This window comes from Macaca fascicularis, chromosome 4 (genome assembly GCF_037993035.2).
Source record: "Macaca fascicularis isolate 582-1 chromosome 4, T2T-MFA8v1.1".
In the NCBI taxonomy this organism is placed as follows: Eukaryota; Metazoa; Chordata; class Mammalia; order Primates; family Cercopithecidae; genus Macaca; species Macaca fascicularis.
The window spans coordinates 164,976,304-164,990,686 of NC_088378.1; the positions used below are offsets into that span (position 1 = coordinate 164,976,304).

At 38.0% G+C, this 14,383-nt stretch overlaps 1 protein-coding gene across 3 annotated transcripts in view; it reads left to right on the forward strand.

Annotated features, from left to right (window-relative positions):
* Window positions 1-5,956, forward strand: part of BLOC1S5 (biogenesis of lysosomal organelles complex 1 subunit 5) — a 53,970-nt gene extending 48,014 nt beyond the window's left edge. For all 3 annotated transcript variants that reach the window (XM_005554083.4, XM_074038891.1, XM_005554084.5), the window contains one exon: window positions 4,098-5,956. In XM_005554083.4, the coding sequence (XP_005554140.2) occupies window positions 4,098-4,277 (180 nt within the window). In that variant the 3' untranslated portion in view covers window positions 4,278-5,956. The remainder of the gene's footprint in view (window positions 1-4,097) is intronic.
* The last annotated feature ends 8,427 nt before the right edge of the window (window positions 5,957-14,383 follow it).

Here is a 14,383-nt window from a genome sequence, read left to right on the forward strand (position 1 = left end):
AGTTTTTTATCTGCCTCCTCTTTTGCTATAAGGCTGATGCCTGTTATTCTTCCCTCGTTTATCAGCCTTTTCATTTTCTAACTTGTGATTTTTTAATAGGGTGTTGTCTTAGAAACCAGTTAACTAAGCTGGTTAGAATTGTATATAATGTAGGTCAAATAGGCACAGAATCAGAAGAGCTTTTCATGAGCCCTGCAATATTTGTAAATGGACTTTGTAGTATCTTTTTCTTTTGGATGACTTAAAGGTCTTACCACGTTCTCAACTAAGTTTCAGATAAATGTTATTTCCAGGTAGCTGGGTTTTATTTGTATGTAAAGATCGCAGTATTGTCAATACATGAATGTATAGATGACCCTCCCCCTTTTTTCTTTACTAATTGTTGTAAAAAATGTAAGAATGGGCCGGACGCGGTGGCTCGTGCCTGTAATCCCAGCACTTTGGGAGGCAGAGGTGGGCGGATCACCTGAGGTCAGGAGTTCCAGACCAGCCTGGCCAACGTGGTGAAACCTTGTCTCTACTAAAAATACAAGAATTAGCCTGGTGTGGTGGTGGGCGCCTGTAATCCCAGCTATTTGGGAGGCTGAGGCAGGAGAATCGCTCGAACCCGGGAGGCAGAGGTTGCAGTGAGCTAAGATTGTGCCACTGCACTCCAGCCTGGGCAACGAGGAAACGATAGCATGGAGTGACTGTAAGAACTTCTTGATGAGGAAGCAAAACTAGATTTTTATTTGGATTTGGCGATTGTCATCTTTTAGCTTATTTTCACTCGGCCTACAAGGCCAATAAGCGATATGCCTGATATGAACAGGCTACTTGAATATGTTTATCTTTATTCATAATATTCTGAAACTACACAATAGAAATACTGATCTTTGGCAGTATCTTATTCACTAATATATCGCAGTATCTTAAAGACTGTTCTTGTAGCCAAATGGTTAATAATGGCCACATCGAGGATTAAATTGAATATAGGAATGGAGGGGAAAGTCTGTTGCTCTTGAGTTGTCTATATTGTTTGAATTATTACAATAATCTGTTGCTAAAATTATTAAAATTAAAGAACAAAAACTGAAATGGCAGGGGGATAAAAGTAGAGTGATCTGCCTTCTAGATGCTTTGCTTGTGATTTGTATAATATTTACCTTTTATTAAGTTCCTCAGGCACTGAACTAGGAACTTGACATGTTCTACCTCTAGTCTTTATAAGTATTATTTATGGATGCGGAGTATTTATTTTCCTCATTTTAAAGTTAAAGAAACTAAGTTGCTCAGCATCATGCAACTAGTGACAGGTAGACCAGAATTTGAAGCGAGGTTTATATGCCTGCCAAAGCTACATTTTTCTTTATTGGGCTGTACTGGATAAAATGCATTCTGGTTGGGAAGGGGAACACGGGCTCTTGCCTTGTGGTTCACATCACAGGGTCAGCTGAGCCAATGATGACTTTTCATTTACAAAGAAATGAACAAATTAAATAACATCTGAGTATGCATGTTTAATATTCTCTGTGTTTATTAAAACACAACTAAAGCTAAATATCATTTTGATGAAGTTTATCTGCATTTTTTCTTTTTCTAGTGTGACTGTGGCTTTTCTCTTAGACTGTAACAGTTTTTTCTAAAGTTCCATCAGAATAGTTCAATAAACTCTTCATGCATCTTTTGGAGAGTTATAATCTATAAGGCTGAAAAGTTAAAATAATTCTTTGCATTTTGTTTAACCTGTTTAACAAATTTTTTGGATGAGTAAACCCCTCCCTAATCCTCTCTCCCTACCACTGTAATATCTGTTCAGATCCCAAGTGTCTGTGGGACATATTTTAGAGCAATGTTTGACTGTAAAGGAACAGTCAAACATTTTAGAGGAATGTTTGACCAAGAATTTTCAATTGGAAAGAAGTTGACGTGAGTCTGAAGTTGAACAGTCTTGGTGCTGAGGAGCTTCAGATCAGCCTAGCAAAAAGGCTGGGACAAGAGCGTTTGTCTTGTGAAAGAGATTTTTAGCTACCTACGTAAAACTTCCTCTAGAAAGATCTGATTTGTACTCTGTGATAGAAAAGGCGTAGGTTTGGGTATCAGAAAGAACTAAATTTGAATCTACAACCGAGCTATTAGGTGAGTGACCATGGAGGATAAAAGTGTCCTTAAGCCTTAATTTCTTTGTCTGTAAAATGAGAATAATGTCATCTTAAAGGAGAGGCTTTTAGAAGTAGCTATGCAAAACAACTAGCAGAAATTTGCATTTTATGGGTACTTAGAGCACATTGGTTTATTCAGCCCTTCATCCTGTTTGTCGTCCTGACCCGAATGAGAGAGAAAATAGAACAGCAAGAACATGATGAACAGCCTGAAGATGGTTTCTTTTTCCTAGTAGCTGTTTTTCTGGTGGCTGACATCTGAGTTAACCAGCATCTGAGTACGCTGCGTGTCCCTTTTTCATTCAAGTGCTGGAATTAATATGCCAGAATTAACAGTGACTTTGGGTGCTTTGTTGGGGTGTGTGTGTGTGTGTGTGTGTGTGTTTTGTTTTTGTTTTTGAGACAGAGTCTCGCTCTGTCACCCAGGCTGGAGTGCAATGGTGCAGTCTTGGCTCACTGCAACCTCCGCCTCCCGGGTTCAAGCAATTCGACCTTGTATGTTTTTATAGTTTGCATATCCCAGTTTTTGTTTGTTTAATAGAACCTAATCTGTATCAAAACTTAACTGCTAATGACATACATGTAGAATAGTTGAAATAGGGATGTAAAGTTATTTTTTCATACTCTCTATTTAGATTTTTGTTGTACGTATTCAAAGTTAATAATTGAAATTATACTTTGGAAGGAGGGAGAAAACTAAATTTATACCTTTTTTGTTTATACAGCATTTTATCTGTATTACTGTGGTGCTAGAAAGAAAAACAAAAAACCTTTCATCCTTATATAGCAGTATTAAGGAACATCTCAAGAACTGAGATATTTGACGCAGATGTTTGAGATGTTGATTTGCTTTAAGGACTAGAACTGACCCAGGGGAGACTTCTTTCTTTCTTTTTTTTTTGAGAGGGAGTCTCACTTTGTCACTGGTTGGGAAGGGGAACTGGAGTGCAGTGGCGTGATCTCATCTCACTGCAACCTCTGTCTCCTGGGTTTAAGCAGTTCTCCTGCCTCAGTTTCCCGAGTAGCTGGGATCACAGGTGCACGCCACCACACCGGCTAATTTTTATATTTTTAGTAGAGACAGGGTTCTGCCATGTTGGCCAGGCTGGTCTTGAACTCCTGACCTCAGGTGATCTGCCCACCTCAGCTTCCCAAAGTGCTGGGATTACAGGCGCGAGCCACTGTGCCCAGCCCAGAAGAGATTTCTCGAGTTCTTCTCTAGTGACTAATAATTTATGATTCTTTTTAATGCACTTAAAAATATTTTATGTAAGACAGACATTTTGACTTCTTATAGCAATGATTCTTTTAGCATGTATTTTTTAAAATTGGTTTTAAAATATCTGCAGTGAAATGGTATTTGAGGAGAAATAGAAATATGAAAAAATACTTGGATTGTGTTTGATTTTATCGTTTTATACTATATGCTTTAAAAAAAATTTTTTTTTTTTTTTTTTTTTTTGAGACGGAGTCTCACTCTGTCACCCAGGCTAGAGTGCAGTGGTGCCATCTCAGCTCACTGCAACCTCTGCCTTCTGGGTTCAAGCGATTCTTACGCCTCAGCCTCCCAGGTAGCTGGGACTACAGCCATGTGCCACCACACCCGGCTAATTTTTGTATTTTTAGTAGAGACGGAGTTTTGCCTTGTTGGCTAGGCTGGTCTCAAACTCCTTACCTCAGGTGATCCACCCGCCTTGGCCTCCTAGAATGCTGGGATTACAGGCGTGAGCCACTGTGCCCAGCCTGCTTTTAAAATTTAGGAAATGAGAATATCCATGTTTTAATTTTAATGAGAGAAGCCTTAGATGTCTCTAATGTGTCATCTTTTTTTGGATATTATAACACTTTTTCCTTGTGACTTCCCAGCTGATTGTTACGGTAACCAAATATCAAGAGATAATGTTATGAAATTATTGTCTGGAAAATGTCATGTGACTTTCTAATTTCTTTTCTCAGATTCATAGTGACCACTTAGTAGCTAGTGAGAAACAGCATACGCTCCAGTGGGACGACTTCATGAAGCAGCAACCCAACAAAAGGGCTGAAGTGGATGAAGAGCACAGAAAAGCCATGGGGAGGCTTAAAGCACAATATGCTGAGATGGAGAAGGACCTAGCGAAATTTTCAACTTTTTAAGAACTTGAACCACAACAATCACAAACTAATGTGAATATATTCACCTATCTCCTGAAAAATATTCCCACCAAACCATTTAGCCTCTGCTTCAAGCTTAGCAATATATTCAGTAGCACTCTTGTATCAGAAGAAGGAAGCTTCTACTGGCATTCTGATTGGACGTTTAAAGAAAGGTGCTACATCTTTCCAGCTTTAAGTGCCTATATGATTATTTGAATGAAGAGAAGTAGGAAGGACAATGGAATAAATGTACTCTTTGTTAGTCAGAATTGATCATCTTTTCCATTGATTAGCTCAGAGAACTGTAGGTATAGACTTCTTAAAAAGATCATTTAATTCATTTCTATATAGGGTTAACAATTGTTTATTGTTGTGGCTTAATGGGCAGGTATAGAAGCTAGCTGTCACAGCCTCCTTGGCTGTTGAAAGAACGTACAAAGTGTTACTGCATGAGTAATGCAGACCAAAAAAAAAAAAAAAAACCCAACTGTCCTTGGAGCAGAGCTCACATTTCAGAGAGGTGGGAGTGACAACATTGTCCCTACTGCGGCAAAGATGGCCATGTTGGTATTGGAACTGCCTCTTGGGAAGCGTTGCTCATTTTACAGTGCAGCGTAATGCCACGGGCTTCCGTGGATGAGAAGACACATGTTAAGTTTTGTGGCCTTCCAACACTTAACTATTTTCAGCTTTTACATCATGCTTAGTAAGAACAGCTTACCAAAAATATATTTTGACATTTAGTTTTTCCAAGAACTATAATCTTGCCCATAGTATTTACCTCATTTTTGTGTCTGTTTTGCTGTGGGTAAGCTTTATAAGATAAATAATATCTATACATGTTTCGACTGTTTAGTGGAGTAATCAACAAAATCTGCCAGGGAGTCCCTCTGGAACCATATAAAGTTCCTGGCTTTGAATGAACCAGAAGTGTTTGCCCACATGGCAAATGGTCCATGTTAAATGTAAATCCTTTTTAGTGCTAATGTCTGTTCTCATAAGCAGGTATATTATGATGAAACATGTACCAGTTCTGTCATCACTGTGATCTTTAAAAACCTGCATTTAACAATCTAATTTGAGGCTGGGTGCAGTGGCTCACACCTGTAATCTCAACACTTTGGGAGGCCGAGGCAGGCGGATCATTTGAGGACCAGGAGTTCAAGCCCAGCCTGGCCAACATGGTGAAACCCTGTCTCTACTAAAAATACAAAAATTAGCCCAGCGTGGTGGTGCACGCTGTAATCCCAGCTGCTCAGGAGGCTGAGGCACGGAAATCACCTGAACTTGGGAGGTGGAGGTTGCAGTGAGCTGAGATGGCACCGCTGCACTCCAGCTTGGGTGACAGAGTGAGACTCTGTCTCAAAAAAAAAAAAAAATCTAACTGAAGAACTAAGTTGATTTTTTATTTGCCATAAACCAAGCAAAAGCAAATGCAATAATTTCAAGAGATTTATGGTAAACGAATTTGAGGTATGGATAAATCTTTCACATATTTTTTATTGCTCTTTAGTAAAGAAAGGCACACGAAAGAAAATATCCAGCTCTCTTGTGTTATCTCAGTGTGGCGACTGCAGAAAATTGACAATGCCTGCCTGTGTAAATGTATGGCTTACTGTCAAAGCTTCATTCTTGGCTGCATGTTGAAAATGTGATTAAACTTAATAGAGGAGATGAAATAAGTATTTGAGATTTTTTTTCAGTAACACTGAACTTCTGCCAACTTTCTCTATCCGCTACTGTAGGCTTGACAGGCTCATCAATCATTTGCTGGTACCTGGACTAAAAAGCACACTTGCTGACACCAAGGCATGTTGGAATTTTCTTAATTCTCTTTCAGTGGATGGAAAAGAAATACTTCTAAAAATATCCCACACATGAAAAGGGAGGGGAGCCTTAAATGAAAATTCCCTTTGTACCGTGGACACTTTTTGGAATGCGATTAATTGCCAACACATCATTGAACGAATGCTGTAACCAAGAAATTAAGATTGTATGTGTGAGGGGAATATATTCTTAACTGTGGCTACCCAGCTTGTATAGCAAAGATTTCTGATAGTTTGTGTTCATCTCATGTGAATAATACTTTACCTTATAAGTTTGTACATATTCCATAAATACCTAAGGGACTTCCTAAACCAAAATGAAATGATGGGCTTTTTGAGCTTTAGACATTAGTAACATTTTTAACTATTCAGCATAGCTTCTATAAGAGTTGGTTTATTTACCTTCCTTTTGATATTTTTAGTGGTGAACACTTCTGCTTCTGTTTCCCAGTTGCCAAATCACTTTTAAGATGTATTTTATTTACATGTAAAAAATAATTTTAATAACTGCATAATTTGTAACATTCCTTTCCTTTTTTTTTTTGAGACAGAGTCCCACTGTGTCACCCAGGCTGGAGTGCAGTGGCGTGATCTCGGCTCACTGCAAACTTTGCCTCCTGGGTTCAAACAATTCTTGTTCCTCGGCCTCCTGAGTAGCTGATATTACAGGCATGTACCACCATGTCCAGCTAATTTTTATATTTTTAGTAGAGAAGGAGTTTCACCATGTTGGCCAGGCTGGTCTTGAACTCTTAATCTCAAGTGATCTGCCTACCTCAGCCTCCCAAAGTGCTGAGATTACAGGCATGAGCCACTGTGCCCAGCCAGTTTGTAACATTTCTGCTGTGTTTATGCTGTTGAGCAGAGATACTATGGGTTCTACGTTGCTCATCGGATTACTGTAAGGATCAAATGAAATAATGTTTTATATTTTTAAAGCACCATAGAAAGATTTAAGTTCTGTGTATTTTTAATTATGATTTCTTTCTGGACTAACATATGTATGAGGCTTTTTTTCCCATTTCCTAGCATGTATATTTTTAAATTTTATGTTTATTGATTTCTGTTTTAATTGAATTTGAATTGTGGACAGAAAATAGGTACAGGTAAGACTGATCTGTTAATATTTGTTGAGATTTGCTTTATGACCTAGATTATAACTTGTTTTTGTAAATGTTTCATGATTGCTTGAAAAGTATGCTTGTTTTTCAGTTGTTGGATGTCTGTTAGACCAAAGTTGTTAATTATGTAGTTCAATTTTTTTCCATTTTACTATTCTTTTGTCTTCTACTTGATCTCTCAGACTCTGAGATGTGTTGAAATTTTCTATTCTAGTGAACTTACCAATTTCTCCCTATAATTTTGTCAATTTTAGTTTTATATATTTTTATATATTTTGAAGTCTTGTTATAATTATAAATATAGACATATAAAAATACATAAAATATATATTATGTTTATATAGATTATGCCAGCTAGCTAGATTTATAGGATATATCTTTTTTTTTATCCTTCTGTTAAACCTTGCTGTTATGTTTTAGATATGCCCCTTAAAAACTGTGTGACTGGGGCCAGGGCGGTAGCTCATGCCCGTAGTCCCAGCACTTTGGGAGGGCGAGGTGGGCAGATCATGAGGTCAGGAGATCGAGACCATCCTGGCCGACATGGTGAAATCCCATCTCTACTAAAAATACAAAAATTAGCTGGGCATGGTGGCGTGCACCTGTAGTCCTAGCTACCCAAGAGGCTGAGGCAGGAGAATCGCTTGAGCCCAGGAGGCAGAGGTTGCAGTGAGCCAAGATTACGCCACTGCACTCCAGCCTGGGTGACAGACAGAGCAAGACTCTTTCTTAAAAAACAAAAAAAAGTGTGACTGGGTGTTTTTCTTTCTTTCTGATCATTTGTCAGCTAAGGAGTTCAATCCATTTACATTTGTCAGAATTACTGATATATTGATACTTATTTATATCATCTTATTTTGTGCTTTTTGTCCTACCTTTTCTGTTTCTTGCTTTCTTTCAGCTTGAGTTTTTGTTTTGTTTTTCCATCTACTTTTCTTCTACTTTCAAAGTTAAATATTTCCCAGTTTCCAAATCACTTTTGATATGTATTTTATTTATATGTAAAAATTAACTTTTAATGAAGTGCTTAGTAGGAAATTTAACTTGCATAGTTAACAGAATCTAAAGTAAACATCTTTACTCTCTTCCTGTACATTAGAAATTTTTGTACGAAGTCTGATTTATCTCTTCAACTTACAAATTGTTGCCTGGAATTCTAGTTCTATCTCCATTTAACTACAAAAGTAGTTATTTTGTACAGTCAGTGTTTATGTAGATTTACCTAGAAGTTTACTATTTTATTATCCTTGAAAGTTAGCTAGGTATACGATTATAGATTGACAGCTGTTTCTCAGTATTTAATAATATTCTACTGTCTTCTTGCTTCCATTGCTGCTTCTGAAATGACAGTTGTCAGTCTGATCAGTATTTGTAGCTAATCTGCCTTCTTTCTCAAGTCATATTTAAGATCTTTATCTTTAGTGTTCTACAGTCAAATGTGGCCATGTTTAGCTGCGTATTTCCTTTCATTGTCCTGTTGGGATTCATTGAGATTCCTGAATCTGAGAATTGGTACTTTTCATAAATTCTGAAAAATTCTCAGCTACTGCCTCTTTGAATATTGTATCTCCCTCATTCTCTCTGTTCTCTCCTTCAGGAAATCAGATTACACTTCCGTTTTATGATCTCACCGTCCTCTCCGTATCTCTTAATCCCTGTTTCATATTTCCCATCTCTCTGTCTCTAGGTGTTGAATTCTGGATAATTTCTTTAAATCTATTTCATTAATTCTGTCTTCACTCTATCTCTAACCTATTTTGCCCATCTATTAAGTTGTTAATTACAGTTATTATATTTTTTGATTTTCAGAAGAGTTGTTTGGTTCTTTCTTAAACTTTCCTGGGTTGCCTGGGATAGTTCCATTATTCCCTCTTTTTCTTTTCTTTAAACATATTAAAAGTACTTATTTTACATTCTGTTTGTGGTAATTTCAATATTTTTTGTGGATCTGAATTTATAGTTTGTTGCTTGTTGTTTTTGCTGAAACAAGTTTATGGTGACTAGTTTCCTAATGTGGTCAGTCATTTTTTATTTAAAGTTTACATTCCTCTGAACTTTCTTTTCGGAGGTTTTTTAAAAATTTCATGTATAGTCCTACAGAGAAGATTTTTTTTTCCCCTGTAGCATCAATTTGTTTCTTGCGACACTACAAACCACAGACCACTTCAAAATCAGTTTTCACCTTGGATTCCCTGCCTCTCCCTTTTCTGCTCCTTAAGCTTTTGCACCCACACTCACACACAATGTGGATGTCAGCCCTACACACCCGTGACTGTCGGCTGTGATGAGGCGTTCCCAGAGGAGGCATTTTTCTTCCTTTGTATCTCTTCTTGAATAATGAAGAAGGGTAAATTTAGGTGTTCTCCTAGTTTACTTCCTGAGGACAGTGCCCTCTGAGGCTTTACAAATCCTCCTGCTCATCCAGCTCAGTCCTTGTCATGGACTGAATTTTGTCTCCCCTGGATTCATCGAGTAAAGCTGTAACCTCAGTGTGACTGTATTTGGAGATACGGCCTTTAAGGAGGTAATTAAGGTTAAATGAGGTCATGAGGTCATAGGGCGTGGAAGTGAGACCCCAGAGCTCTCTGCACATAGAGGAAAAGTCCTGAGATCACAGCAGGAAGGCAGCCATCTGCAAGCCAGGAAGAGGGGCCTCATAGGAACCACATTTTTCAGGACCTTGACCTTAGACTTCTTGCCAGCACGTCTGTAAGAAAATTAATTTTTATTTAAGCCACCAAGCCTGTGGTGTTTTGTTACGGCAGGTGGGAAGTCCCTCACTTTGATTCCTGTCCCTCACGCAGGTATGGCTTCTAACAAGTGGGGCCTTCCTAGGCTGCAGGGATGGGGACGCCTTTAGGGCAGTTATCCAGAGCTCAGTTACCCTATAGAATGTCCCTGTCTCCTGATCTGCCTTCAGTTGTTGTCACTAATTTGCCTTAAATTCAACCAAGAATAATAAATAAAGTTTAAATTGTTTTCTAGCATTACTGGTGTTCAGTGGCTAGACAGATTTCTCTGTACAGAAATGGCATGTTAGACAAGTACATGGTGATTTTATTATACTAAAATTTCTCCAAAAAAGAACATGCCCATATTCTAGTGTAAAAGATAGTTTTTTACTTTTCTTTCAATATTATACTAAATCTTTTATATTAGATTATTTCCTATTATCCATGAACTAATAATGGTTGTCTCTATTGCTTCTATTGGATTGGCCTTTTACTGTTTATGAGCTAATGAAGGCAAAGAAGAGTCCAGTAGTGTTCTAAACCTGCATAACTCTTATCTGAATACTCAATTTTGGAATTTTTAATCTTTAGGACATTACCGTGGTTTGCGACAATGTCTCAGGCTACTATTATGGGCATGTTAGATAGAAGGGGCTTGATCTGTGCTATTAAACCCAAAGTGCCATGAAAATCTGGAGGAGTCACAGATGCCTCCAAGATACATAGTGAATTCTCTTCTTTGCTCTTATAATGCATAAACTTTCTATCTGAACATTTCCATGTGCTGTTTGAACAGTTTTCTACTGTGCATATATCTAGAGGTAGTGGGTTTTCTGTTTGCCATTGCAAATGAAAAGGTAGAGGGTTTTATTGCTTTGGAATTTAGCATAATGTCTGCCTTTCTTGAAATTGTACCCTGGAGGCTTCCCCCCCCCCATTTAGGGCTGTAAGTCTCTGTCAGGATGAAAAATACCCGAAAAATATTTTAAACATTAATTCAGTCAAAATATTTGAAGTTTCCATTACAGACGATATATTTTCTAGTAGCTTGTTCTTAGTCTTTCAGAAAGGTTTTATAATTATTTCATAATTTTCAACCCCAATAAAATGTTAATATTTTATTGACTTGGTGCAAATCAAGGTCATACAATGAATGGAGACTGGAAATCAGTTGTATCATATCACTTACTGCCTGCTCTTCCTCATTCCGCTTTTTTTTTTTTTTTTGAGATGGAGTTTTGCTCTTGTTGCCCAGGCTGGAGTGCAATGGTGCAACTTTGGCTCACTGCAACCTCCGCCTCCTGGGTTCAAGCGATTCTCCTGCCTCAGCCTCCCAAGTAGCTGGGATTACAAGCACCTGCCACCACACCCAGCTGATTTTTGTATTTTTAGTAGAGATGTGGTTTCGCCACGTTGGCGTCTGAAACACCTGACTTCACCTGCCTCAGCCTCTTAAAGTGCTGGGATTATAGGCATGAACCACTGTGCCCAGCTCTCTGCTCATTTTTGAATCTTAACTGCTACAAATAATGCTTTCTTGTGATTAGTCTGGCAACAATAGCAAAACAGCATTTCCTCTGGTATTCTCCTATTTATGTTCCATAAGCAAGAGAAAACAAACTTGGATTTTCAGATGTGATACACATCAAAGAGCAGTAAGTTAGTACGTACATTAACATTTGATCCTCACAAAAACTCAAGGTTCAAATTATCTCTGAAGAAATAGTCAAAATTAAGGTAAGTTAAACACAATACTCATATTTGTATAACACAATGTAGAGCCTACTTTTTAAGTGCCTCATATGTAGTTTAATCTTATTTCATCATTATAACCAAGAAATACCCATTATATTTTTTTAAAGAGAGAGCAAAACAGCGCAGAAATACAAGGAATATAGTGTTTTGCCCACCTGATGTTGAGCTAGCAACAACACATCAGATAGACTAAATACCTTCATGGTATTTAAAAAATTCCGTAAGTGATATGAAAATCCATAGTACAGATGGATCCAAAAATTTTTCTTTATAATTACATTGCTTTCTAAAGTGATAGTCTCATGTACTACAAACAATAAGTCAATATGTGAAATTCTGCTCTGAAATATTTTGAATCATTAGAGATACTTACTATTATTTCTCCATTCGCTGTGTGGTCAGGCTTTGCCATAGGATAGAATATAACATGAGGTGATAGATATGTTAATTAGCCTGATTGGATCATTCTGTAATGTATGCATGTATCAACCCATCACATTGTACCTAATAAATATATACAATTATCTATCAATTTAAAAAAGCCAAGCACAGTGGCTCACACCTGTAATCCCAGCACTTTGGGAGGCTGGGGCAGGAGGATCACGAGGCCAGGAATTCAAGACCAGACTGGCAACATGGTGAGACTTTGTCTCTACACAAAAATGGGAAAAAAGAAAAAGAATGTAACATGAATGTAGGTAAGATTAAGATAGATAAGTGCCACCCTGGGAAGAGGCCAGTGCATGATTCAAGGACATTTAGAGCAGACACCACCAGGCTCAAGTGGTGCAGCATTTACTGATAACAAGAGAGGAGAGAGTGTGTGCGCAAGATCCAGCCCTTTCATCAGTCCCCTGTGGCCAGCAGGTCCACTCTGCAGCCAGTGTGGTCAGTACCGGTTTTTTAAAAAAACTTTAAATGAATGAGGATATGTGCATTCCAGCATTCCTTGGAGCAATTGTTTTCCCCTGTTTAAGCTTTTTTTTTTTTTTTGAGACAAAGTCTTGCTCTGTCGCCCAGGCTGGAGTGCAGTGGCGCGATAGCTCACTGCAAGCTCCGCCTCCAGGGTTCACGCCATTCTCCCACCTCAGCCTCCCGAGTAGCTGGGACTACAGGCACCTGCCACCACGCCTGGCTAATTTTTTTGTATTTTTAGTGGAGAAAGGGTTTCACCGTGTTAGCCAGGATGGTCTTGATCTCCTGACCTCGTGATCCGCCTCCCTCGGCCTCCCAAAGTGCTGGGATTACAGGCGTGAGCTACCGGGCCCAGCCTGTTTTCCCCTTTTAACTTTAAAAAACAAAAGTTTGGTTGAGACCTGGCAGGCATTAAAAGTTAGCCTCCATTGCAAATATTATCACCATTTATGAGTGTGAAGTTTTACCATAATAGAAGTCAATGTACAAGTTTATCTGTGTTGTGCTTAAGATTTTCTCTACATAGACCTGATTTTTGACTTTTGTGAAATTGTTTATATTGCTAACATTACCATTCAGAGAAAATATTCTGTAAATGTTGATTTAATATAATAGTTTCCCTTAAAATAGAATTTGTAGAGAATTTGAAAAGAAAACCACACGTTATTTCACTTTTTAAAAAACTTCATGTCATCTGAATACTTACGCTGCTTTATTGGGAAAGTGTCTTTTTAAAGAAAATGTTAATAAAATTACAGTAAGATAATTGTCACAAAATAAAAATCTTAGGTGGTCAGCTGTGTGTTACATAGATTTGTTTGTAACAATTATACAAGTTATTTCAGTGGAAAACATTAATATTAAGAAAAATTTTGACACCAAAAAATCTGTCCTTCAGTTAGAATATAAAATTTATAACTGAACACCAGCAGGTGTCACTGTAATAACATGTTTCCCCTCTCTGAACAGTTTTATGTGGATGGGTGCATACCATCTACGGACAAAGATATGTAGGAGATAATAAATGTAAGTTATATAGCTGAATAAAAATACCAAAATGTAGGAAAAGCCTATGTGTTCCGTGATAGTTATGAGTGCTATATTTTTTTAGGAGTGCTGTATTTTTAGGAGAATTGTATTTTTTTGTCACTTTCTTCATGTCATAAACGTACAGATTCTTTCATTACGTAAGTGATGTGCGGTTTTATTAGCAATAAAAGTACAGTGAGAAATCCCTTTATATTTGGGCTATGTTGAAGTATACAATGGTACACAAATCAGTAAGCTACACCTTGTATAACCAAAATCAAATTAAGAAATGGAATATTCCTAATAATGTTTTTATATGGGTTTTGGAAAAGTTGGCCGGGCACTGTGGCTCACGCCTGTAGTCCCAGTGGTTTGGGAGGCCGAGGCGGGTGGGTCACTTGAGGTCAGGAGTTCCAGCCTGGCCAACGTGGCGGAACCCTGTCTCTACTAAAAATACAAAAAAAAAAAGTTAGCTGGGCATGGTGGCGTGCACCTGTAGTCCCAGCTACTCGGGAGGCTGAAGCAGGAGAATCGCTTGAACCCAGGAGGTGGAGGTTGCAATGCACTGATCGGGATTGTGCCACTACACTCCAGGCTGGGTGACAGAGCGGGACTCCATCTCCAAAAAAAAAAAAGAGAAAAGAGAAAAAAAACTCTTGGTTCATTCCTCCAAGTTAAGGCAGTTATAATTTTTAAATTAATGTTTACAGGCACAAAAATACAGCAAT